This window comes from Oculina patagonica, chromosome 14 (genome assembly GCF_052425735.1).
Source record: "Oculina patagonica isolate OP01 chromosome 14, crgOcupat, whole genome shotgun sequence".
Lineage (NCBI taxonomy): Eukaryota > Metazoa > Cnidaria > Anthozoa > Scleractinia > Oculinidae > Oculina > Oculina patagonica.
The window spans coordinates 15,519,800-15,547,353 of record NC_135771.1 but is presented as its reverse complement, the minus strand read 5'-3'; the positions used below and the strand labels follow the sequence as shown (position 1 = coordinate 15,547,353).

At 38.5% G+C, this 27,554-nt stretch overlaps 1 protein-coding gene across 2 annotated transcripts; it reads right to left on the bottom strand.

Moving 5' to 3' along the window:
• Window positions 1–14,195: 14,195 nt before the first annotated feature.
• LOC144638461 (neuronal acetylcholine receptor subunit alpha-5-like) lies at window positions 14,196–23,730 on the bottom strand. Of its 2 annotated transcripts, XR_013567953.1 has the most exons (6): window positions 23,436–23,730; window positions 22,817–22,861; window positions 21,083–21,192; window positions 18,014–18,246; window positions 14,735–16,895; window positions 14,196–14,430 (listed from the first exon to the last, which is right to left on the bottom strand). XR_013567953.1 is itself a non-coding variant. In XM_078497661.1 (5 exons), exons 1-5 carry the CDS (start codon window positions 23,460–23,462, stop codon window positions 16,189–16,191), a joined length of 1,122 nt encoding a protein of 373 aa, XP_078353787.1. In that variant the 5' UTR covers window positions 23,463–23,730; the 3' UTR covers window positions 14,444–16,188. The 2 variants fall into 2 exon arrangements, 1 of the variants encoding a protein (XP_078353787.1); XM_078497661.1 differs by lacking the exon at window positions 14,196–14,430 and having other exon boundaries at window positions 14,444–16,895.
• Between the last annotated feature and the right edge of the window lie 3,824 nt (window positions 23,731–27,554).

Here is a 27,554-nt window from a genome sequence, read left to right as displayed (position 1 = left end):
CGTTAACTATAGTTAGCTATTTCGGTAATGTGACCGCTTCTCTGTTCGCCCTAACTATAGTTAGAAAATTTACGCCTCGCTGATTCAAAACAATACACACTAACTATAGTTATACCCAAGCAAGGTTCATGGGTTAGTCTTAAGTTTACAAACGAAAAGCCAATCAGAATGCGACAATTCTTTTCGCACGTGCGAGATGAACATAAATATGCAAAACAAAGCGTCAAGGGAAGGAAAACAAGAAAAACAACATGCCAAGAAATTACATATCATCAATGTTAGCAAAAATAAAGCTTGAATTCTCCGGTTTCTAGCATCCTTACTTCATTTTATTTTCTTCAACGCCGAAATGCCGTGCAAAAATAGAAAAAATAGAGGAACAACTGAACACAGGTCAACAACAAGGGCTGTCATGAACTAATTTAAATACCAAATTATTCACAACCTAATCAGAACTAACTGTAGCTAACTGCATTGGTGTGACCGCAAAGACGACAGAAAGCACTAACTATAGTTAGGTATGACGTCACGTAACTTGAGACTTACTATAGTTAAACTTTAGTTACGTCGTAGATGTGACCGCAGCCACTGTTTTGTAATGTTAAGTTTTTCTGTTAGTAACCGTATTTTTGTAAGTTGTGCAGATATTGGCTGCGGTCACATCTAGGCTACTAATTTTAATTCGAAATTATCCAAATTCTAATCAGAGCTAACTGTATATTGTATTGGTGTGACCGCAAAGTCGACCGAAAGCACTAACTACAGTTAGGTTTCACTTCACGTAACTTGAGACTAACTAAAGTTAAACTTTAGTTACGTCCTAGATGTGACCGCAGCTATTGTGTTATAAGTAGATGTATATAATAAGTAGTGTCAATATTATATTGTAAGTAGCTGTAGCATTGTAAGAAGTGTAAGTTACTGCAGTATTGTAAATTGAAAAACAAAACACCAAAGAGTGTTTTTAGGAAGCAGGGATGGCGCAGTGGCAAGAGCGCTCGTCTCACACCAATGTGGCCGGGTTCGATTCCGTCTCGGTGCCATACGTGGGTTGAGTTTGTTGTTGGTTCTTGTCCTTGCTCCGAGGGTTTTTCTCTGGGTTCTCCGGTTTTCCTCCCTCCACAAAAACCAACACTCCAAATTCCAATTCGATCTTGGATGCACGTACACGTCTTAGCGAGCTCCTGAGCTCTTCCGTGTCACGTGAGTAAATAAATTACATTTTTTTCATTTGGTTGTGTAGAGACAGGCAAAATTAATCTAACGTGCTGAAGACATTCCGTTGGTTAAACCTCAAATTTTAAATGAGGTTCAAAACGAGTTCTTGTATCGCAAATCAGAAAAGGTTTTTTTTTCCATTGAAATATCAAAACAATACTGACGGTACACCTGTTTCGTTTGACTGTTAAGTTTTTTTTTAATATCGGTCAGAAAACGAATTCATGTTGTACAGAAACAGTTTTTTACACTGGTTAGGTGTATTTCGATGTTTCCGAAGTAGAAGTGCATTGTCGAGGAAATCAAGTAGAGTTTTCCGATTTAGCGGAAAATTCACTTAAATGGAACACATTTTTCCGCCTATTGAAAATCTTATTAAATTCACTTAGTTAACCCATTAAAAGTTCATTAATTTGCTTTCTTGTTTTTACTCACCACATCGATATTACCGTAATCACGGTAAACAGAAAACTCGAAATCAGGGAATCTTAAATTTTGCGTGATCCACGTTTCATTATAGAGAGCTATTACCAATTCAGTAAAATGTGGTGCATTGCCAATAAAATATGTAAGAATTTTCTTTTAAAAAAAATACTTTTTATTTCGAATAAAATGCACAAAAATATTTCTAACTGTTAACCTGGTCAAGCTACGCCACTCGCGGCCACATTTCTCAACAGCCTGACAATCATCATATTTTCAATAGGTGTGTATCGATAATTTGACATTTTACGCTTTGGTAACTTTTTTCTTCTGCGCGTGTTGTCCACTGCTCGAGGGCATTGTAATATCACCATGCAATGCAGCACTCAAAAAAAGTATTGCTCTCGCCTAATTGCATATCTTAAGGCAGTCAGTCCACATGACATGGGCACAGTTTCGAAAGAAAAAAGAATTAGTTCTTAAACAAAAGGCAAAATCGCGATTTTTTTGAGTGGAGCGGAGCGGGACGGCTGTACACAGGCTAGTGTGATGTTCGCATGTTGTACGTTCCTTCTTAGAGTGAATTCGTGTAACCCGTTTTTTATATGCAAATGAGCCGTGTAATATTTAAATGAGCTGTACAGGAAAACAGAAAATTGCGGACAAATCATAAGTATTATTTGCATGTGGAAGTCAGGTTAAAATTCAAGCATTTACCAATATGTAAAAACCAAAACAGATAACGGGGCTTAAAATTTATCATGCCTTGAATTGCCTTGCGATTTTAGACAAACATTTTATATTCAACATCCCGTAAAGAAAAACAAACTAATTTTCGATTTAGGTTGAACATGTTCTTGAATTGCTTAAAGAAAGACACGTCCTGTTTATACTTATTTTCTGTTTAACTATTTAAGTGATTTCTTTGAGGTTTTCTGACCACTCGTGTATTGTTTTATTGTACACAAACATTAGAATATTATACGATCATTAACATATAAAAAACAAGTTACACTAATTCACTCTAAGGTGTAACAAAAAAGGTGATATGTGATGTTTACCCGTGGAATTTTTTATGTGCAAATGAAAAGAAAACAATAGAACAAAAAGATACCGCCTCATTTTTCAACTCCCATCTTTCTATTTATTTGGTAGATGGTGGCAACAAGCAAAGTTGCAAAACCGTAGAGAAGTGTGAAGTTCCACAAATGGCAACTGTTTGGATGGAAAATAAGTTGTGCAAAAGTTATGCTGCGAAAACTTTCATGTTCGTTAACGTTCGGGGTTTACTCTGGTGTAAGAACTTGAAAAATTTTTCTTTGTTTTGGGGCTATTGTTTTCCTGCTTTTTATTGTTTCGAGGTTCTTTGTTGTCTTGGTCGTTCTTTGTTCTACGTTACTTGTGAGTTTCACAGGTTTCACAGGCTTTTACGTATGCGATAAAAAAGCCGCCTCCTTTCAGTAACTATTTTTTTGCACCATGGAAACTTTGCATCTAAAAACATTTTTCTTCAGTTGTCTCAGAAAATATACTGCTGTTTTCAATATATTTTTCTGGGAAAACTGTGATAAACATTGTATCTTGATTTTCAAGCAGTTTAAAAAGAATATAGTTTGCATTCCACCACGAGACATTGTATTTACTGCAAGGATTTAATCTGCTCGTAAACAATGAATAATAACTGAAATTTCATTGTGCAAATTGAAACAAACAGCACTTTGCATCTAATAAGCTATAACAGGCGGAAAAAGTCGTTCCATTTCCGTTTAATCGGAAAACTCTAGTTTCATTCAGCATCATAACAGCCAAGCTTACATCATCGAACACAATAGAACGAGATAATTTGTGTAACCACAACAAAGAAAACAAAATGTAAACTTGCATAACGATGGACGTATAAATGACAATAAAAGAAATTTAATTTAATTTTTAAAGAAACACCACATTTTGCGGGTTTCTTCACAACTCAATCAGAACACCTTTATTTATTTTCTTTGACGTAACAACATGAGCGTCGTGAACATTAATAATAGAAGTCAATTTGCACAGCATTTTTACGACTGAATTTTTATTTCAGGAAGTTTAGTAGCTTGCCCAGTTGCACTCACACGGTAGGTTAGTTGGTTGGTCCATCAGCTGTAAATATTTTTGCAACTCCGCTGACCAGCGGATATTATAGTAAAAAGGGTGTAACAAGGCGGCCGTATAAAGGCGGCCTTTTTAAATTCAAAGGGGTTAGACAAGAAAACAAAGAAACAAAATGTGGCTGACAATGGCTGCGGTCACATCTACGACGTAACTAAAGTTTAACTATAGTTAGTCTCAAGTTACGTGACGTCATACCTAACTAAAGTTAGTGCTTTCGGTCGCCTTTTCGGTCACACCAATGCAGTTAACTATAGTTAGTTCTGATTAGCTTATGAATAATTTCGAATTTAAATTAGTTCATGGCAGCCCTTGTTTTTTTATCTGTGTCTGGTTGTTCCTCTATTTTTTTCTATTTTTGCACGGTATCTAGGCGTTGAAGGAATAAAACTAGTGGTAACCACAGGTTAGAAAGTGCGGGCCTCGACAAACTTTTGTTTTCGGATTCTAATCGTTCCTTGTGGAGGAAAAAAATTCTCAACTTCCCAGTGTTTGAACGATACATTTTCGGATCCTTTTGCATTAACCGTTCATGGTGGAAGATTACGGATTGATAATTGACAAATCACTGGACAAAAGTAACGCGTCACGCGCGGAATGCATGATTTAATCGAGCACGCGGTGCAATTAAGATGTGATTTTCCTCTGTCGGTGAACTCGCTATGTTGTCAGTGTTGTAAGGAATTTTTCGAGATTAAATAACTGTTGTTGGAATCATTCGTTTTGCTCTGGTTTATCTGTGATACAATCACAGCAAATCTTCTCAAAACCAACGCCTGAACAACGTCTGCAAAACGTAATGTTTCTTCCATGTGACAGAAGCCTTGATCTTATGTGACAAACTGTTGACATTGACACATTTTTCGCATTCTTATCGTCTTGATGAACAGATTTTCAACTTCCGGTGTTTCAACAAACTGTTGTGATTGACACATTTTTTGCATTCTGATCGTTCTTGGTGGAAGAACAAAATTTTCAACTTCCGCTTTGCAACTAGTCTTTTATAAACGTGGTGCGCACGCGTCATACGCAATCCACTGGTCACTGTCAAGATTAGGGTTGCGGGCCTCTCTTGGGCCCGCAATGAAGTAAGGATGCTAGAAGCCGAAAAATTCAAGCTTTACTCTTGCTAACATTGGTGATATGTAATTTCTTGGCATGATGTTTTCCTTTTTTTCCTTTCCTTCACGCTTTGTTTTGCATATTTATGTTCATCTCGCACATGCGAAAATAATTGTCGCATTCTGATTGGTTTTTCGTTTGTAAACTTAAGACTAACCCATGAACCCTGCTTGGGTATAAGTACAGTTAGTGTGCATAGGCGTACGGGCAATTTTTGGCCAAGGGGGGCGGTGAGATATTTGCCCAAAAAATTCTCGCAAGTTGCCCAAATTTTTTCGAAACAGTCAAGAGAAAACGAGGGTCATACGATGCACTAACATAGGCTTACAAATGAAGTGAAAAATCCTTACATAAGAATCTATGATATGAGCTCATAAAACACGTTAAAAGAAATAGCTGCCTCTACCATTTCGACAGCCGAAGATATCAACAATCCGGTCCATGTTATTGTTGACTACAGAGTTTGAATATACCATTAAATGCTAATAAGTGCGATTACACGTAATAATTTAGGCCAAGTAAAAAAAACAAATGTTTCTCGTCCGGATTTCTATAAAAAAAAAAGAGAGCGGGCGGGCGCGTTTTTTGTTATTTTTTAATTATTAATTATCTCGTCGTAGCGATAAGTGTGTTGTTCGAATATCGATTTTTTTTCTCCCTCGTCAAATTCTCCAGGCCAGAAGCGAACTTACAAAATAAATCCTGCAAGGTAATTGACCTATCCAATAGGGACCTAGCGTAACAAGTATCGATTTTAAGTTTTGGCCTTAGTTTAAATTAAAAGGCAGACAAAAGCCATACCTTACTCCGTTTTACTAAGTTTTCAATCTGCGCAATGCACTGAATGATCGTTCAGCAGAACACGATGTATCACTGCATGGATATGAACCACGTAAAGAAACTCTGAAAACAACCCTGCTGAAAACTTAGCAAATATATCATTCTCTCATTCTCCAGCATTTCTAAAAACTCACGCACATTTTCTACTCGGCTTCCAGAATCTCGCTGTCGATTTTGTAAAATTTAGCAACGTGGAGAAACTATCTTTATCAGTTGTTTAACTGTGACAGAGATTTGCAGTTCAGTGCCCAACAGTAAAAGAATTTACAAATATGTATATCAACAAATGATCCCCTTCACTAAAATCTGTGAATTGAACTGGCTTTAACACGCCGACTTCAGGTTAAAACTTCGAAAAAATTTTTTTTTTAAAAACTGGCTTTGCCCAAATTTCTCTTGCTGCCCAAAAAATCTGTGTTGCCCAAAATTTTGGGGGGGGGGCTGCAGCCCTCCCTGCCCCCCCCCCCGGCCCGTACGCCTATGTTAGTGTGTATTGTTTTGGATCAGCGAGGCGTAAATTTTCTAACTATAGTTAGCGCGAACAGAGAAGCGGTCACATTACCGAAATAGCTAACTATAATTAACGCCGTCTTAATTATAGTTAGCAGTCTAGATGTGACGGCAGCCAATGCAATAACGTCTAGAAAGTAATCGACCGCTAACAAAGTGGACACTGAGAGCCATAAATCGATCAATGCCGTCCGTGTCTATCTGTAGAGCTAGCTAACGAGCATTCGAAAATTAAATCGGGTTTCAAATAAGCTTCATCGACGATGGATCTATCTAGAAACCAGAGCGTTGGCTAAAATCGAGTTTGTAGCTGCCCTTTCGCAAGAAAATAAAAAAAGCTTTTCAAATGTAACAGCGAAAGTAAGGAAAAAGTACATTTTTACCTGAAAATACATTTTTACCTGAATCAGTTTTTACAGCGTAATTATTTTACGGTTTACATGTATATGCTTTTATTCTCTAATGCATACCTACGGAGCGATATAATAAACAGACCATTTTAGTGCCACGGGTTAAAAAAAAGAATAAAAAAGAGAAAAAAAAACCTGACCCCTCGGAGATTTCAACTCACAACCTCTCGCGCCACATCCTGATAACTACTTTAGTGAGCTAATCCGACAGACCCGGCTACACGTCACGAATACATCCTTTATCAATGTTTTAGACATCGTGGGTTCTATGAAAACGCGGATTATCGGCAGTTGTTAGGCATGTTTCCTCATTTCTGCCGCTTCTTTAATTGCATCAAAGAAATGTTTGAATCACCTGTTGCTCATATTAGCCTTTGTACAGCCGTCCCGCTCCCATCAAAAAAATCGCGGAGGGGATGTCTGTGTGGGCGTCAGTGTTAGTGATTGCATAAACTAGCATTCAAATTGGGAAAAATTAACGCCCGGGCGGAGTATGGGGGTGTTCAGCGGACATGCCTACCAATGAAATTACTTCGTTTAAGCGTCACCAATTCTCGCCTTATAGCGTCTCGTCACGTTTACTATTATTGTTCAGCGGACATGCCTACCAATAAAATTACTTCGTTAAAGCGTCACCAATTGTCGCCTTATAGCGTCTGATAATATAAAATGAGGCAGGCCTAACGCGACTCCCGCTGGTTGCTGAATGTTAGCCTTCGATCTGTAAACGGAGGATTTCATTAACGCTCTCTCGAGACATTTCAATGATGATATTTATGCCATTGTGTTTGCTAGCTCTGTGGCATATTCGTTAGGTTTATTGGCTCCTTTTTGTTCAGAGATTCTTAACAGCCTTTAAAGGAATGTTGTTGTCTAGTATCGGATCAGTAGATTTCTAACTGTCAACAGTGGCAGTTTGTTCGTATGATAACGTTTCGTTACCACGGTTGTGAGGGTCTAGGATCCGATTCTTTTAAAGGCTTCTGCAGTCTCTAAGCATTGCGAGCGATGGTTTCTTTGTTGTTAAGCTCCCCTTAGTTTGAGTGGTTGTGATTTATGCTCTGGGAGCTAACACTTTACCTCCATTGTTTTTTATCTGTTTTGTTGCGTTACTTGCATCCAGCAAATAAATTCTATAGCAGTTTGATCACTGCATTTGAAGTCTCTAGGATGCTGCAACGATGTCTCCTGGCAAATGTTTTATCTTAAGCAAGACTCGAGTTTCGGTCCTTCAGTGGACCTCATCAGTTGCTCCTTTATGTTAAGAGCTAGTTTGCCGAAAAATTAAACAGCATGCGGCAAGGCAGTTCGCTCATCTTCTGCATATAGGTAGTCCTTATTAAAACTAAAAACGTTTTGTTGTTTTTTCCTTCAAATAATTTTATTTTTCTGAGAAAAACGAAATTTTCGATTTGACGTCTAGACTCGGCTAGACTCGATTCAGAGGGTACAAATTGGGTTGAAAATCGACCATTTTCATTCGATTCGCATGTCAAAACGATCAAGCGCAGAAAAAAAAGTAAATACAACTGGTTTATTGCATGACTCTTCCTTGTCTAGAGAAGCATAGTTTCAAGAGTTTTGGTTAAATCTAATTATTTAACGGTAAACAAAACCAGACTATTCCACGCGCCATGAAGTCGGTCGGTCAAAAGAATCGTCATTTTCACTATGTGCCATATCTCAGAATTCCTTGAGATAAAGGTTTTTTAAGTATAGAAGGATGATACTTTCAAAATATGCAAAGTTTGGTTTGGGCAAATGAATAAGCACTTTCAAAAAATTATTCAAAACCGTACAAAAACGGCACAAAATCACGCCAGCCTTCGAATGCGTGACCAAAAGTATTACCACCGTATTTGTTCTTTAAATCAATTTAATCGCAATGCTTGAAATACTAAGACAAAAATCAAAATGAATATGTTCACCTTTGCTTGATTATGATGTCCTGACCGTTGTAATACGTTTCATCCCTGTCATTTTTTCAATGGCTTCCCGTTCAGTTCGCATGCCGCTTGTCTTGCGACTGGTGAATTTGAAGCAACCACTGCAAGTTTTTTGTCCAAATATGCATCGTCATGATACTAACAAGCAATGCTTGTGTTACTTGATTAAGGTGATTCCACGGTATTGCATTGCGCATCCTTTCTGCGCATAAGTTTTTGCGTCATTTAGCGCGCGCACGAGCGCGCGCGCACACAGAACACTACGAGATTCCCTTCAGGCTAAGGTCTGTAGGGAAATAAATGGTCGTTTTCTCTTGAACGAGCACGGTGACCCCAATTTTTTAATGCATTAATTTAAATGTCAAACTGTTGTCTACAATATATCGCGATGTAAAAAAAAGTTTAAAATTCTACATTGAGATATTTTAATTTTAATGCCGTAAAAAACACGTTTTTAGGTAGTGTCGTTAACGTGCGCACGGAGCAAAATCTTAAATTTCTTTCATTATCTTAATTCCTGTACAATAAGAATAGTTTTTAATATAAGATCAAAGTCTATTTTGTTGAACTAGACTAATTCTTTAATGCAAAATGATTTTTTTCTGGAAACAATAGCGATCCCCATTTGGATTACTAGGGTTCCTAATATATATCTCGCGGGTCGTATATTTACTAAAATGCCCATCCATTTTACACAAAAACTAGCGCGGTGACCCCCATTTTTTATTTCATTTTTTTTATGCTCATAACATAATTGTAACCTGGACCAAGTTTCAGAAAATTTTTAATACTCCTTCTATTTCAGTGGAATCACCTTAAGCCATATTTCAGGTTATAGCCGGAAAAGCGTTTTCAATAAGCCACTTTGCAGTGCACGTTGGCACCATTATTATTCGAGTATAAATTTGCATACTTTCGAGACAAGCGTGACAGTTTTTTTTATAGTTAAGGGGGTGGGGGTAGGGTCTTAAATTTTTTATATCCTTGTTACATGACAGCAAAGGGATCTCGGTTATTAGTTTACTTTTATCCCGTCGATCATACGTGTAAGGATTGCCAACTATCGTTTTAAAAGAACAAGGAACTTCTATTAGTATACCAAGTACAAATAGAGAGGCTGTGAACAGTCTAGGGACAGCGTTGTGCCAGGTGATTCACAAATGGTTCGTGAGAAACAAAAATACAAAATCTATAAAATGTAATCGAGTTTTGCAAATTTCATTGGTCTCGTCTCCTAGAAGTAAACAATGTGAATTCTCACACACGAGGTCCGGTCATAAAGTACAGGAGGGGGGGGGGTGGGCTATGACAAATTGGGGGTGGGTCACTAGTTTTCAACATTTCAAAAAGGGTGGATCAGGAATAAAAAATGCACTGCATTAAGGGTGGGTCATGGTAAAATTATTCATTGAACGGCATCTACAATAGTGCAGAATTCCCTAAAATAGCATTCCAGGGGTTCTAACACTCCGATTTTCTGTGCCACTTATGAGGTGGGCACAATTTTGTCAAATAATTGGAGGATAGGCCCCTGAAAGTGAGTACTTTAAAAGAAAAAAACACCCACCCCCTGTACTTTATTACCGGCCCCTGACAGAGGCTTTTTGCCAATACTTTCACGGTTTTCTCTCTTTGATTTTGAGCGTAAGCAGAACTTATAAGTTAAGCACTTGCAAACCAAGACCCTACCGTCACCCCACCCCCTTAAGGTCGCGCAGGACCCTTGCTCATTAATAAATTCATTAGCCAAATTTCTTGACGGGGTGCTATCTTGTAAAGCTTTAATTCGCTACATTTTGAACATCGATTCCTCTAAAATTTATCAAGGATATTAAGGGATGATGGAATTACATCATGATTGTCCTTTTACTGAGAGATGACCGTGTACTGTAATGTTACAGGCTCTTAAAAGTTTAACTGCAGATAATGCGATTTTGTGTCCAAGTTTTTGGCTACAACAGAGCACCGAATTAAATGATTATATAACCTAGTGATAAATCATAACCTCTTCTGTGTTATGACAAGAACGAAATTTTCGTTTTCAAAGACTGCTAGAAGTTATCTGCTTCTAAGAGAGTAAAAATGTGAAATCTAAACTTTGCAACGAGTATCTTCATTTTGAAAACGAAATTTCAAAATTCGCTCTTGTCATAACACAATAGAGTGCACCAAGTTCATGTTCCTCGCGAATCAACTCCTGAAATTCTATATCGTCGAAGAAAACTTGGACACAAAATTGCAGGATTTTCCGCTTCCGAAGACCTTCCGAGTCAATGTTTACAACCGACGTGTGCTATATTCGCAGCTGTGAATCTAATTATGATAATTCGCTTTGTTTCAGCGCACGGTACGCAAAGCTGAGAACAATACCGTGTAATTACTTGTACAAAGAACTTTAAGAAAAACATTGTCATGAATATTTCGTTTGTTGTCGGCTTCAGTCGTCGCAGTTCGTGCATACTCTTTAAATAAATGCATACATAATGATCTCAAGGGTCCTGCGCGACCTTAAATATAAAAAACTGTCACGTATGTCTTGAAAGTATGCAAATCTATACTTCACTTATCGAATAATAATGGATGTCAACAGGCACTGCAAAGTGGCTTATTGAAAACGCTTTGCCGGCTATAACCTGAAATAGGGCTTAATCAAGTAACACAAGCATTGCTTGTTAGTATCATGACGATGCATATACTTAAAACGCAAAACGCACCTCGGACACTGGACTTTTGCTGTTTGCAAATATTGTATACAAAACTTGATTAGAATACATAGATTGATAACTGTCGGCTCAGGCGCGTAGGGCCAGCTGTGGTACCGCAGTTTGAAACGTGGTTAAAGAGATTCACCCTGGGTTGGTTTTTTTTCGTTTTACAGTTCGTTACAGAACGGATACAAAGATTAATGTAACGTCTCCCCGCGCGCGCGCTTTCACCCTACGCTTCTTCGGTCAAAATTATGCATGAACTCTCTAACTGGTCTGTCACTGGGATTCTGACGAGAATGACAGGCTTCCTGAGTGCAGACTTGCGTGTTTTTTTCTTTATCAATCTATGCTGATAACTATTCTCTTAGTGAGCTCACTAAACTATTATCACAATCAGCTCTACTTTTTATAGGCTGTTATTATTTACAGCAATAATAATAAAAGTATTAAAACTTGGACACAATGGAGGCTTTGAACCCTTGTTTTAATATGAAAGGATGCAATAGACGTGTTTTGGCTTTAATACCAAACACGGGGAAATAAATGAAACAGTTTAATGGACAAATTCAAACCAAAAATGGATGTTCCAAAGGTAATCTAGGACTGATGAAGAGTGTTAACCCTCGATTTCAGACTGCAGTCTGCAAATGTCACACACCGACGATTCCTTACTGTACATTGTGCTGCGGCCCACTTAATAGCCGCGACAGTAGATATTGTGACTAATAAATGTCGGTAAAAAAAGGCCTCACTGAGGCGTGACACTTAAAAATTAATAATATCAATAAAAAATAATTGATGATAAAAGAAGTGTCATTTTGTGTATATCACAAACACAAACGTTTCGGCCATAGCCCTTCTTCAGTGTGAAACCGTTGATTGTATGACCAGTTGGGCAGCAGTGTAAAGACATCGCCAACATTTCTTTGCTTTATTTCGAGTCGTGTTTTACTATTCTAATATACTAATATACAGCGTGATATATTGTTTGTAAATGAAGAAAACGAGTACGTCAGGGCAATTCTATTTAATCTTTCAATAACTAGTAATACGTGACTCGCAGGGCCTCGCGAAGCTCTGGGTTGTTGTTGCCTAGTAACGGACAAAATACAGCAGACAGAATAGAAACAGAAACTGAACGACAACGAACTGCACGATTACAGGGACTTCGACCCAGGGGGGGGTACTCCGGGATCCAAGTGACGGGGATGTGCGAAGGATTTTTTTGGGGTCGAAATTTTCGATTCCGGGATTTTTTTGGGTAGGAGAATTTGGCAGGTATTTTTTTGGGTGACTTAGGGGATTTTTTGGGGTATTAAAATCAAACTAAAGTGCCTTGGCGCGGCCTTGGCAATTTAGGGGTAATTTGACTAGGGATTTTTTTGGGCGTTTTTTTTGGTCCAGGGATTTTTTTGGGTAATGTCGGGAGACTTAGGGATTTTTTTGGGTCCTGAGTTTTGCCTCCATTCGATCATCCCCGTCACTTTGATCCCGGAGTACCCCCCCTGGGGTACTCCGGAATACAAACAGAAACTGAACAACAATGAACTGCCCGATTACAGAGACTTCGACAAAATACAGCAGACAATGAACAGTTTTCAACACCAGCAGTTTATAGCCTGAATTCTTGGTTTTCATGTTACGTCATAAAATTTTGAAATCAAAATTCACTAGGCCTGCTAAATTTTCGTTGTCATTAGGCGAAAGATAAACTAAAAATATATATTTTTTGCAAATTTCCAGATCGATAGTGTCATTCGTTTTTAAAACAGAGCATTTTGTACCCCCCTGGAGTACTCCAGAATACAAACAGAAACTGAACAACAATGAACTGCCCGATTACAGAGACTTCGACAAAATACAGCAGACAATGAACAGTTTTCAACACCAGCAGTTTATAGCCTGAATTCTTGGTTTTCATGTTACGTCATAAAATTTTGAAATCAAAATTCACTAGGCCTGCTAAATTTTCGTTGTCATTAGGCGAAAGATAAACTAAAAATATATATTTTTTGCAAATTTCCAGATCGATAGTGTCATTCGTTTTTAAAACAGAGCATTTTGAATATTTGAGTTCTCCGTCGTATGTGACATCAAGCTGAGTGCCGTGACAAAGCTGTTTTGTTTGAAAAAAGGCCTTTCCTTTCCATTTTGTGCAGAATGAACATTTCAGATATAATAAGTGGTGTTTATGTGAAAGTGTACTAGCTCTTAAGCCAAGGATGGCCGCTGTTGTAAACAGAATTGAGTTCCAGATGGTTTCTCTGACATCACGGCGGCCATTACTGTGTCCCTCGGCAGGACACAGTTATGGCAGCTCCATACTAAGCTTTATAAATTTGCGTGGAAAGGTTCGAAAAATAACTCGCGAACGGTACACCGTACAGACCCGAAACTTGGAGAAATTGTTTATCTATTTATCATTTATAATATGTGAAATTCATAGCTTCTGTAGTTGAATGGTTTCGAATTTATTTTTTGATTGCGTGACAGTGAAAACCAGCAATAGGCGTTGAGGGAGTATTATGTGGAAATCAGTGTTATTTTAATCCGAAAAGAAAAACGATAAAAATGAAAGGCTCAGGATTCGAACCCACAAAAAAAATAATAGTAGAAAAAAAAAAAAAAAAAAAAAAAAAAAACCTAGCCAGATTCGAACCCCTGCCCTCAGTCCCGAAGATCTGATTTCAAGCCAGCGCGTCACACCATTAGGCCACCAGCGCGCGGCCGTGTGACGTCATTTCCGCCAGACACCAAGCTCACAAATATGACCGTAAACTCCACACGAGATTTCATCCCGCCTGAGCCCTTTGAGGGACAAAATTATACACCCCGCTACGCTCGGCCTTCGGCCTCGCTTCGCGAGGAACTACACATTAATTACACTACATACAATACTATACTTTACTTACAGTACTTTTAAAGATTACTAAGTATCCTACAAACAATACCACATTTTATTTTCTACAATACCTACAATAAAACTACGTACACTACATTACAAATATTTACAAAAGAGTATTTGCTGTACTGAAATTAACTTACATAAGATCGCTTACATTATGGTCAACTAAGGTAATATACAATATTTTATGTCATCGCAAGTTTCTATACCCCGGATAATAAATCAAAAGGCGCTTTGGACTACCTCGTGTGACAATATTAATTCCCCGTCATTGTCTCTTGCTACAAATGCAACAGTCTGCAGTTGATTCCAAAAGAAAATCGATACCCTACAATTGGCTACAGTTTTGAAACTGCCTACGTCTCTTTATCTCTGACCAAGTCAAGCGGTGAGTCAAGCAAGCATGTAAAGAATGGTTGGAAAGAATGTACTTAAATCTCCACAACATCCTTGTCACACGAGGCTAAAAACCAATCGACTACGCGTGTTTCTGATCTCACTTTCGACAAAATTTGGATTTTTCCCGCGATTGTAAGGAATAGACGGTTGCCCCCACTAAGGCTCGCCAGCAATAAGAATGAATATTTAGTGAATCATATTAGGCAATGCAAGCGTCTCTCAACAAGTAGTATTCTGTCCGTGTCCTTTGCCTACTGTCAAGAAGCAAGGGTGCATAACTTTTTCAGATCATAATTTTCTTCTTAATTTTGTGTTGCTTGAGTTATAAGTTAGCAGACGTGGCAAATAATTTTTTCACAGAGCTGGTCGTACAGGGTATCCATACCATAACAAGGTTTTATAATAGTTCATAGAATTCACAGTACTCTCAAAAAGTGAAAGAAATAAATTACTCTATCTAGCACATGCACTATTCAGTGGCGGATCCAGACCTTCAGGTAAGTGGTGGGCCTGATCACCCAGACCTTGAAATAAGGGGGCCCCGCTCTTCAAAATAATTTTTCCGGCGCTTCGGGTCTTTGTTTGGCCTTAAAATAATGTGGGGGCCCGGGCGCATCCGCTAGATCTGCCAATTATATTAACTGTCACAGCCCACTTTTGGCTGCTTGCGAAAATATTGAGACTTAAGAAATGTTTCTGCATCGGCACCATCCTTTGTTCTTAGTTCTTATCAAACAAAGTGACTAAGTAAGATCGCACAGTTTACTGCCCTATACACTCATCGGCTCTTAAGAAAGCAAAAAAATTCCTCCACTCATGTCTGTCAATTGCTTTCTTCCAATGTCTCCCGGGTGTAGCTTAGGGTCTTCAGTTTGGTTTCCACCGTCCCCCTCTAAGTTTTGTCACTATCTTATACCTTCGGGTGTCCAATGGACTGTCCAGACTTTCCTTCCCTTTCTGATAATCTGGCTCTTATCAGTTAATTTCTTTTGGGGCCATGGACGCCTATGGCACCAACACCTGAGAGACAACTTGGGTGCGTTTCCTTTTCTTTATATTCTTTAACATATCAGCTTGCATGATAATTTCCTGGTGATACAGGCAGTACGCACCAGTTTATTTCAACATGGCGTATTGACAGTCTCTTTGCCAGAATCCGCGTCCCCTTATCAAAGTTTGCAGAATGGTTGTCTTAATTTCAAAATAGATGTAGCCGAATTTCCTTTTGAACAGAAATGTACAAGAATCGATGTTAACATCGTGCATCGCAATTTTTTTTAAAGAGACTTTTCGCAGAAACACACTGTTTTAACAGAACACACTGTCTTGGTTACCGAAGTCACAAATTAAAAGTCGGTCAAGCCCCCCTCCCCCCAAACAAGTATAGCGTACTTGGCTCTTATGCCACTTTTAGCACGACCCCATGTAAATGCTAAAAAATAATCCGGCCCGTAAGCTCTATTGACGGGTTCGTACCCAATTTTTCTGACATCTAAACGAGGTCGTGACATACCCAGAAAAAGATCACCCAAGTCTATCAGTTTTGATGAAATTAAAACTTATTACAGTTTTGCAATGTAGATTGCACAATAAAAAACGACTGCACATAGAAGAAAGAACAAAAAAAACACATGATCCAGGCTGATGGACACTTTTTGCCAGGTTGTTTCTTCCTCTTTCTCGTCCCAGCCCCTGGGCGTGTTTGCTGTGGGCGGTGTAGACTGTTCAATTGCATTCGCAGATGTGGCGGGAGATTTTTCGGGTGGCTGTACGCCTGAGGTTGACACTTGATTTGGTTGAAAGCTTCTTCTTTTCTTCCTGTTGCATAAGTTAAAAACGTTTTGTACCCACTCCGGAGGAGTGCCTTCCATGAAAAAGACCTTGAGGACTAATATATTGGCAAACAGGATCAAAGCTATGATGACCAAAGTGACTTGCAAACTTAGGCCAAGGATTGGAACGCCATCGGACGTCTCAGGGAGAAAAGAAGGAATGAGCAGCAGGAACACAGACATGGCAAGCAGCATGGTGGTGACAAAGCCAATTCTCTCTCCACTCTCCACGGGAATTAAAAAGCTTGTCAGGGTGAGGAACATAAGCATTATGCTCGGAATGGTCAGATAAAACAAGTAGTATAAAGGTTTCCGTGACATTTTCAGCGTGTAAACCACTTCGCTGAAGTCAAATGGACAACAGTCGCCGTGATTTGTTAATCCGGTTGCTTGGGAAACTTCGGTTATGTTCCAGTCACCGTTTGTAACAAACCGTTCTGCAAATAAGCAAAACGTACCATTTATTAAAAACATTACCGAAGGAACTGAATAGGCGGAGGAGCTAAGGTTAGTGAAAAGAACGAAAATGAACAGAAATAACACATATTGTATGTATAAACGACTGATTATTTAACTGACTGGTTCGGCGAAATACGGGAGGCAATATTTATGACCGGTCTTCTGGGAAACCTTTTGACTGACTGGAGTGACTGTATGACTAACTGACCGACCGACTGACTGACTGACAGACAGGCAGAGAGACAGACAGACTGACTGACAGACAGACAGACAGACAGACAGACTGAAGCACCATATGGCTGGCTGAATGGACTGGCCGCCTGACTGACTGACTGACTGACTGACTGAATGGATGACTGATTGATTCACAAGTTGGCTCATTGACTGACTGGCTGGCTGACTGACTGCCTGGCTTACTGACAGCCGGACGGACAGACTGTCTGAATGACTGACTGACTGTCTAACTAACTGATGGCTGACTGACTAACTTACTGACCGAATTATTGGCTGGCTGGCGTCCTGGCCAACTGACTGCCTGACGAACAAACTGACTGACTGACTGACTGACTGACTGACTGACTGACTGACTGACTAAATGATTAGCTGGTTGGTTGGATGGCTGTTTGTTTGACTGGCTGACTAGCTGACTGACTGACTGCCTGACCGGCTGGCTGGCTGAATGATTGTCTTATTAACTGAATGACTGACCAATGACGGACTGACACATCAACGGACGGCCTGGCTGGCTGGCTGGCTGACTGCCTGACTAACTGACTGACTGACTGGTTGGCTGACTGAATGAGTGAGTGAGTGAGTGATTGACTGACTTGTTGGCTGGCTAACTGACTCCCTGACGGACAAAAATAAATGACTGACTGGCTGGAAGACACGCTCACTGCCTGCAGGATTGACGGACTGACTCACTGACTCACTGGCTGGCTACCTATCTGGCTGCTGGCTTGCTTACTGACTGGCAGACAGTCGGACTGACTGACTGACTGTCTGACTGTCTGCCTATCTAGCTGTCTTGCTGGCCTCCTGGCTGACTGACTGACTGACTGGCGCAAAAAAGGCGTAAGGTTTGAGATATACTTACTGGTAAAATCACCACTTTTGTCTTTAAACAGTCTGATATTCATCCTGTTAACTCCATAGGTATAAGAACCAAAGCCCAGTTCACAGGTCTGGTTGTCAAACGGCCAGTTACCGATCTCTAATTGGCAGTTGGCTTCAAAAGTAGCTGGCCCACTCCACGTGCTGTTCCCGTTATTATCCACAGTCACCTTGGTGACAAACTTTGTTTTTCCTCCAGTAACGCTGTCATCACCACTGAAATGAAGAAGAGTTTTATTGGTTTTCATTTTTTTCTAGTGGGCAGAAGTGTGTAATTCCGATCGCTCCGCTTCTATCGTTCTGCCTTCCCTAGGGACTTCACGAGGTAATTTCATACAGTTTATTGCAAACTTATTTCTTAATCTTGGTAACATATCCCTTTTTACATTTTTTTATGTGTTTTGTGTAAATCCTTTTATAAAGAACGGTCACCTTTAAAAAATATTTGTTTTTAATAATGTTTATAACTGTTGTTTGTGTTTTGTTTAAATTGAGTTTAAATGGCTTAAAACAATCAATCAAATGCGCGCTTTAAAAAACATTTGAACGCCATCGGTTACAATAAGAAATCGTCTATAAATAGCCTACTCGCAAATTCGATAGCACAAGTTCCATTACCAGAGATGTAGAGCCCCAGAAATTGCAGACTTCTGCCATCGGTGTATATGGAATTTCCTGCTTTGCTTTCGGCGCGCGTTTTCTTTACTGTCCACTCACAATTGGAGGAGCAGCGATTGGACCGCAAGGTTAAGATAAGATAACTCATGCACTCGCGCTCGCTTTCCGACTTAACAAAAAGGCTGCCAATATTTCCTCTCAGAATGCTTAGGAACATTTCTCGACGTAAATTTCTGTTACTGTGTATATTTACTCTGTTTGCCCACGTGGTTGATTTCAATTGGACCTGTAACGGCCTTACTGATAATTTTTTCAACAGAAATTTCATTCGACTATTTTACGTTGAATTCCTTCCACTAGTGAAGTCCTCCTCTACAATTTTTTTCAAAAATGCATCATCTTACAAGCTTTGGCATTCACTGCAGCTGTTTACTCTACATCTTCGGTCCCTGTTACTGTAATGACTCGATTTTGTGCTGGTGTAATTCCGGAGCTCATGGAACACATGGTTTTTATCTTTTTAGCCTTATAATCTCTGTACTGGTCAATACTCATCATTTCATTCCATTCCCGGCTTAAAAAATCGTTCTATTCGTCCAAATTTGGCGAAAATTGAAGTGGGGCCCATGTTGCAAATGGCACCTATTTGAGAGCGAGTTTCGTTTGAATATCTTAATTCGCATTTGCTTTTCGATTTACAGTATTACGCTAAGTGATTGGTTTACTTTGTTTAACAATTTTGTGCCACTTTCTCATCTTAAATAAAAAGTAAAAGAAAATGCAATCATCGTTAGCTCGCACACTTTACTGCTAGCAAAGTTAAAAGCGTATGGCTTACAAGAACCAGCCCTACAACTTTTAAGATCATTTTTGCATGACCGTAAACAAAGGGTAACATGCAATAATACGTGCTCTAGCTGGTCACTTTTACAGTGCGGCGTCCCGCAGGGAAGTCTCCTTAACCCCTTACTGTTTAACATCTTTATGAACGACATGAACGAATCTGTTTCCGTCTCTTCCCTCCGCCTCTACGCGGATGATACAACCGAATATGTCGCCGACGAAAGTCCTCTTGTGCTTCAACACATCTTAAATCAAAACATGGAAAAACTATCTACCTGGCTTAACTACAACTATCTTCAAGCCAACAGGGACAAGACACAAGCGATGATTCTTGGGAATTCAACATACAATTACGATTTGGAGTTTGATGGCACTTTAATCGATATCAAAGAACATTTAAAGATCCTTGGAGTATGTCTGGACAATAGGTTATCTTTCAAAGAACACACAAATGTAATGCTGAAAAGAGTATACGCTAAGATTGCCGCACTTCGTCGCCTCAAGCGCTTAGTGCCCACAGATACTTTATTACTTTTATACAGGAGCTTTATAATACCGCATTTTCAGTATTGTAATTCTTTACTGATTGGTATAGGTAAAACGCTCAACAAAAAAATGGAAGACGCTAACTACTACGATCTGCGAACAGTAATGAACACGGGGAAAACTTCTAATTATGAGTCATTACTCAAACTGCTGGGCATGAGAACGCTAGAACATAGACGTATCGAACAATCTTTAATAATATTTTTTAAGTGTTTTAAAGAAAATGGCCCACGCTATATCAACAACTTGTTCAAGCCCCGGGTCACGCCATACAATCTGAGAAGCAGCGGGCTAAACGTAGAACAATGTCCCTACAATAGTAGATTCTTCCACGGCTCGTACTCGTATATCATCTCCAGAATTTGGAATCAGTTACCGTCGGCAGCAAAAGATGCTGCAAACGTTCCGGCTTTTATCAATCATCTTAATACAACAAACTTTGGTGGCTGCCAATGCAGTTCTTGTTTTAAATGATTCTGTTATAGACATGTTGTATCTTTATCGTTTTTAATATTGTATTTTTAACGCATATTTTTAAGATTTTAATAGTATAATTATATTGTATTTTTTTAATATATAGTTTTTAAATCTTTTTTAACATGTATGTCAAACACTTTTATTATGAGCCTCTGGCTCGGGAGACTAGGCAACCACTCCTCGTGCTTTTGACGTGCCTTTACCTTTTCTGGCGCTTCGTGTCGGAAAACCAATCTTTGATTTATGAAATGAATTGTCTGTGTCCTTTGTGATTGGACAGAGCGGTTACTTTGGTTTTATGACATTCAATTGAAAACAGCGCTAGTATGGTTTAAAAAAATGAATGCTTTTTACAAAGAAATGCCCTTAAAGTGGGACGCGACCGCTAATTGGGAAGACAGTGTCGACTTGATCAAAAGCCTCATAACAGTAGGTAAAATATTTTACTAGCAATTTCTGATATTGAAGTAAATATTTAATTAGATAAGTTTGCCATAAAAACCTTCCAATTTCTGAGAAAATTTCTTCCTACACACAAAAAAAAACAGTTTCATCTGCAAGCACTTACTTGTTGTAAAGAGAAATATCTGGTACCCAGATCTCATTCTGGGCAAACTGTACACGACTCACACCTCCAAAGTCCTTCGGTTCCCAAACAAGAAATTCATTTCTCCATGCCTGTAAAAAACAAGCAGATTTCTTATAAGAAAAGTCTTAATTTCGATTTTATTGACTTATATATGCAACCATGAAAACGATCGGTAAAAAGATTGACTAAAAACTCGATAATATGACTATTTTGAGGGTCGCACCGGTAGTTGATAGCTTTGCATTTTTGAGTCTAATGCTTGCGTGCGCTTTGCGCATGCGCATTAGACTCTTTGTTATATGAAAAAAGCTGTTAGCAATCCCAAGGGAATGGTTCGGGATCGATAATCGTTCGCTGTAATGTAGAAAACAATGATCAGCTGCAAGAACGGACTCCGTACGGACACGCACGATTAGTTTCAATTAAAAACAGCCAATCAGCGACACGTGTTCCCACGCATAATTAAAAGTTCTTTCTCAAGTCACGATTATTCAACACTTGAACAGGACGTAATAATTTTCCAGTTAAGACATTTGTAAGCTTTTTGTGAAAATAAATCTTCGTTTTCAGTTCAGTTAAGCACTTGTGTTTTCGTCTTGCTTAAAAAGCAAGACGTCTTTGAGAAAAAAATATTTCGACGGCGACTCGCGTTTATTTACACAATGCGACCAAATATTTATTTTGTTTTAAAAAATAGAAAACTTTACCTCGTATTTTGTATTTAAGTCATTCGAATTTTGACCAATTTTTTCTTTACAGTGCAAACAAAAACCTTCAAAAATAAAAGATGTACATGGATAAATGTAAATCAAGTTACGCGACTAAATCAAAATGCGTTTGTTTGGCCGCTTTGCAGTATTACACTGTCCCGGCCTTTGCCATACACTGAAATCGAATTTCATGCTTTTACGACTCTCAGAGATCTTAAGTTCTTCTTACAGCTAGAAAAATCATAAAATGGTTACATTGATATGGAAGTGATGATTCGCGAAATTTGTACATCATGATAAACAGTCTTCGCTCCTGTGTATGGTAGCTCGATAATAATTGCCTAGTTTCCAGCGTTCAAAAGGTCATCATTATATTGACGTGAGCATTTACACCCGTTTTTAGGAAAATCTGTCACTAAGTGCTTACAGTACAATGGAGTAACAGTCACTATTTCAAGTGCTTTTATTGCAAAATCTGTTTCAAGAGTCATCATCAAAATGGTGAAAAATCTGAAAGAAAACGATGTGAAGTTCTTCAACCCTTGTTGTAATGAACATGCTTTTTGTAAATCGTCACGCAATCTTGTCCAAATGTTTAATCGTTTCTGCTTTTACGGACAATACGGAAGAAGTAACATCAACTCCTGTTCATACTTTAAATTTTGTGAAGCATATAACATTTATGACTGTTTCGTTTTCATCCATAATCATCCACGATGCCCCTAGCTTGCTATAAGCATTTTAAATTAAACTCCCGAACACAAACCTCTAACCAATTTTAACCGGCTTACGAAAACCGCGCAATCTGTATCACTATGCCATACGGCATTAGACTCATGTCACCCTTGGTGACCTATTTTTTTCTTTTACTACCGTCGTTTGTACTTCTTGGTTCATTGGCGTGAGAAATAATTAATGGCTTTTTATCTAAACTACTAAAATTCTCAATTTGTGGCATTTGTAGATTCGAAAAGTAAAAGTGATGAGTCAAAAATAAACATACCTGTACTACCCAGGTGTCCAAGGTAACTGTTTGTTCTTTAGTGTCCTGTGATATAAGGATCAAACAAAACAGTGAAATGATGACAAAAAGGTGCACTGTGTGAAGAACTTCCTAAGTTCTAAAACAATTATCCTAAACCTTGGAACTAATACAGTTCTCGTCTTTTTATAAAATCCTTTTTTTAGTTTTTAAGATTGTGGCATTTCTGGTGGGAAAATGACGTCACAAAATCAGCGTCAAAATTTGACTTTAGTAATATGAGATGTCTAACGGTACTTTTTGAAAGAACCGTGCTTTTCACAAGGATCTCAAAACTGAAAAGATTTTTAAAATAAGTCTTTCAACGTTGAAATTTGCATTTTGTGCTATTTTTAGAGAAAACGATCTTTCCGCGCCATGTTCAGCATCTTGAAAAGACCCTGGGAATGAGGTTTGATTGGTCCAGAAGGTAGCGCAAGTTTTTTAAATCAATTACTAAGCTTAAAAATGTGGAAAACCAAAGTAAATGTGAATTACTTTCAACAAATATGCCAATTACCACAAACTAAGATTTTCATTATTTAGCTTGAAGCTCAGCGGATTCGTTAGATATGTTATTAATAAATTTGACTGTACTTACCACTTTTACAAGTCTGCTGATCTTCATACCAAACCTCACTTCCACTCTTTTACTTTCTAACACTGGTCGGACGTTCTTGTCATGGTTAGCCAGAAGTTGTTGACGGATTTGATGTTCAAATGAATTGTAAGACGCTCCCAAAACGCCTTAAGAAAATAACTGGCGTTAGTTCATAACTGATATAAAGAAACTCAGGAGATGCGAGGCTGATCTCCATTTACACTTTTAGGGACATAATACGTGCTTTTCTATGGAAGTCCCCCGGGGTCAATTTTGCACTTAGTCCCAAGCTCAAAATAAGAAATCTCCTTACAAATTTAAAAATTATTCTTTGAAATCAGTGAATATTCTGCCGCTATTCACTGAGATTTCAAAGAATAATTGTTTTAGTATACACAAACGAAGTGATCTCTACAACAAGCGATCTAAAAGTTTTCAGAAAGAACCATTTAAAGTCGATTTAATTGACCTCTCAATTCATGCGTGGAAACGTACATACAAGCGGCACTAACCGGCATGCGCGAAACATTTTACAGAATCTTCAAACATGGAAAATTTAGTTAATCTTCGATTAAATCCTCGTCACAATCTAGCAAAATGGTCCTTGAAGACAATTCAAAACAGCAACCTTAATAAAACCTGCTTGTGAATCATTTTGACCGTTGAATCAAAGGTTTTGAAGTTCACTTGAATTGAAATTGAAAGAACGGTTGGTGAAGGATCCACCTGAAAGTTTGTATACTGAATGCATGCAGAACTGTGGTGAAAACTGGATGTTTTCTTGCACAACGACGTTTTCTTGCATATTTTTGGAGAATCTTGGTTTAATAACTATTGATGTTGCTGTCGATAAATCTGCGGTTTTCATTTCTGCCGATGCTGGGCGAAAATCGACTTGACAGTAAGCAAATGTTTATCGCTTTACTCGACTTGTGTGGACATTGTGCTGCAAATTGTGTAATAGGTAGTCTTTTCTTACTTTGAAAACAATCATGCCAAATTTTGTAGCCTTTTTTGTCTTTTCTGATTCAGAGTTGCAGCGACTGAAAGAGGAGGGGGCCATTAACAAGGTGAATCAAAGTGCGTGGGCGGCTCTGTTGGTCTTGGTCCCAAAGAAAGATGTGTCCCTGCGTGTATGTGGAGATTACAAGACAACTGTAAATCAGAGTGCGATGTTGACCATTCCCTAGTGCCGAGGATTTGCTTGCAACATTGGCAGGGTGCCGGATCTTTAACAAGATTGATTTATCTCATGCCTCAGCAAGTTGAATTAAGACGAAGAATCCCAGAAGAATCTTTCCATTAATACTCACAAATAATAACACCGTTACAAACGATTTCCAGTTGGGGTCTCTTGTGCACCAGCCACATTCAAGCGTGTGACGGATCAGGAGTGAAGTTTACTGTCTGTCGGTTGGATGACATCCTGGTTCCAGGCCGCTCCACAGAGGAACACTTGGAGATTTTGGAGGAAGTGTTCAAGCGGTTGCAAGAGCATGGTATCCTACTGAATCGGGACAAGTGCGTATACACTTTTTTTTTAGCAAGGGCTTAACTTCCTGGGACACCGAAGATATGTGCATGGCATTTTTCCTCTGTTGCAGAAGCTGGATGCTATAGTGGATGCTTAAAGCCCAACCAATATTACCGAATTGAAGTCATATCTGGGGTTGCTCAACTACTGTGGCAAGTTTGTTCCGGATCTAGCCACGATCCTCCATCCTCTTCATAAACGTTAAGAGAAGGATGCACCTTGGAACTGGACAGACGAATGTGAGAGAGCTTTTACAAGAAGTAAGGAGCGGCTTCAAGCTTCACCTCTACTTGTCCATTATAATCTCAAGAAACCCCTTAGCCTGGCTTCTGATGCATCAGCTTGTGGCGTTAGTGACGTAATCTCCCATGTGATGAAGAATGGTGAAGAGAGCCCCATTGCGCCTCTTGGACTCTTTCTGCTAGTGAACGTAACTCTCACAGGTTGAAAAAGAAGTGATCTTAATTGAATTTGGGGTGAAAATTTTCAATTATGTATGGGCAGTAGCTTACATTGATCACAGATCACTGACCCTGGCCTTGGCACCATATAAGGACCCAAGACGGGTCTTTCCCAGTGCTGATGCTATAAATATGTCGACACTGGTAAGGTGTTTCCAATTAATAGTTACGTGAATGAACTTTTTATAACTGCTAAAGTCTTGGCTTCTGCCACAAGAAAAGATCCATTTCTAGCTTGTGTGTACGATATGACCCCGCAAGGATGCAGACATATTGCTCAAAGGCTCAGTGGTAGACAAGTCTGTGCGTCAATCGGCTAGTCTTCACCAAAGGCAACCTGACTCCCAAGGAAATGGCGTGTCAAGGCTTGGGAGAGAATTTACATTAATTTTGTTTTTTAAGTACAAGTTACCCGTGTATAAAACACTAATAACTCCTTCATTTAAAGTTTTGGTTTAAAAATTTACAGGCAAAATGAGGCTGAGTTGTTTTTATCATAAAAAGTTTCATATTTACATTGCAAAGCAAATATTGAGTTCTTAAATAATTAAACTACACCACTTATTTCAAATAGGTGAATAATCAATGTGATCTGTAGTATTTCTAGATTCACTTTTAAAAGATCAAAGCATCCCTTTTGCAATGCATCTTCGCGCTAGTTTGCTATTTCTATATTTGTTTAGCCATTTTTATATCTGCTGTATTTGTTGCTCACTGAGTTTCCCTGCATGTGATTTAATTTCAAGCAACCTTTTTTAATCAAAAAAACATTTTTAGTCAGAAGTTCATTATATCATCATCATCAATTCTCCTCACACCAGTAGGCATAAGGCCATAGTTCATTATATAAATTTACCGAAATGACAAAAAGGTTTGCAATCTTTTTCAAACCGTTATTTCACTTTAATCTGGAAAAGTAGACACCGATACTACGTATATTTGAGATTTTTGAATGGTACAAGCCTTCCTTACGTGAAAAAAAGAAAATTTACAATTGTTCACATGTTAAGTTAGCATTAATTGTGCGCAAAATAAACAAGATTTGAATTAAAAAATATCATAAAATAATAATAAATTAAATAAACGGAACTAAAACTACTAGGTTTCTTCTTAAATATTTAGACCAAAATGCTCCAATTTTCTGCTTTCAGAGATTAAAATGGCTTCCCTGACCTTACATATCGAATCTCGCCTGGAAAAAAATTCGATCGGGATATGTCATTGGCAGTGAGATTGGAAGAGGTGAGAAAATGTTCCGTGACTGTGATAGGTTAAGAATTATCTTTGGTGCGGCGGTGTTTAGTTTCTCTCATATGATTTGCCTCGCCCTTGGCCAACGACAAAAAGATTCGCATTTTGCTTGCTATAACGTCGCGAGCAAAGCCTCCAACTTTGAAATAAATTACCAGCAACAACAAGATCGAGTAAATGACCTCTGATATATACTTACTGTTCATAAATAGTCCCTGCAAGCAAAGGGATACGAGAACGAAGGCCATGGCAACGAATATCCTGAACCGAATCAGTTTTGCACGACTTCACGCGTTGTGTTGTGCAAATTGACTCCAATCTATTGCAAGCGTGCCAGATGTATGCTTTTAAAATGAAAGTAATTAAAGTTCATAATAATTGTTTTCTGAATAGATTTTAAAAGATGCAGGTGTTATATTGATGCTAAACTTCCCACGGTTATTTACTCTCGAAATCAAACCTTGATTCCTGTGTAGCTTTTATAACTATCACGACCCTTTTTATAATTCTTGGGCAGACCAAAAATGCCTAATCAGCAGTGTGCTCCATCGAAGAGCTAACGCTTGAAACGTCAGCTTTTCCAAATTCCCTTAGGCATTTATTTAATCAACTTCAGTTTCTTTAGAACTAAAGGTTTTGTCTTTAAAAGGCTTGATGTTTGGATTAGTAAAATGTACAAAAACAAAACACCAAAACTCGCAGACTCCCTTTTACAATGGGACTTCTTTGTCATGCAAGAAACATTTTTAAATCGACGACGAGAACGAAAATATGGCTGCAAGCTACCGAAGAAAGTTAAAAAACAGTTAAATAGAAGAATAATACAAACTTATAAATTATTCATTCGAGATATGTCCGGCTCTTAAGCGTGTA

Bases quoted from the DNA above. Each gene is read 5' to 3' on its own strand.
- LOC144638461 (XM_078497661.1), bottom strand. From the start codon at position 23,462: ATGAAGATCAGCAGACTTGTAAAAGTG. The intron at 22,862-23,435 runs GTAAGTACAGTC...CTTATATCACAG, and splicing joins TCAGCAGACTTGTAAAAGTG to GACACTAAAGAACAAACAGT. The intron at 18,247-21,082 runs GTAAGTGCTTGC...TCTTCATTTCAG, and splicing joins GATATTTCTCTTTACAACAA to TGGTGATGACAGCGTTACTG.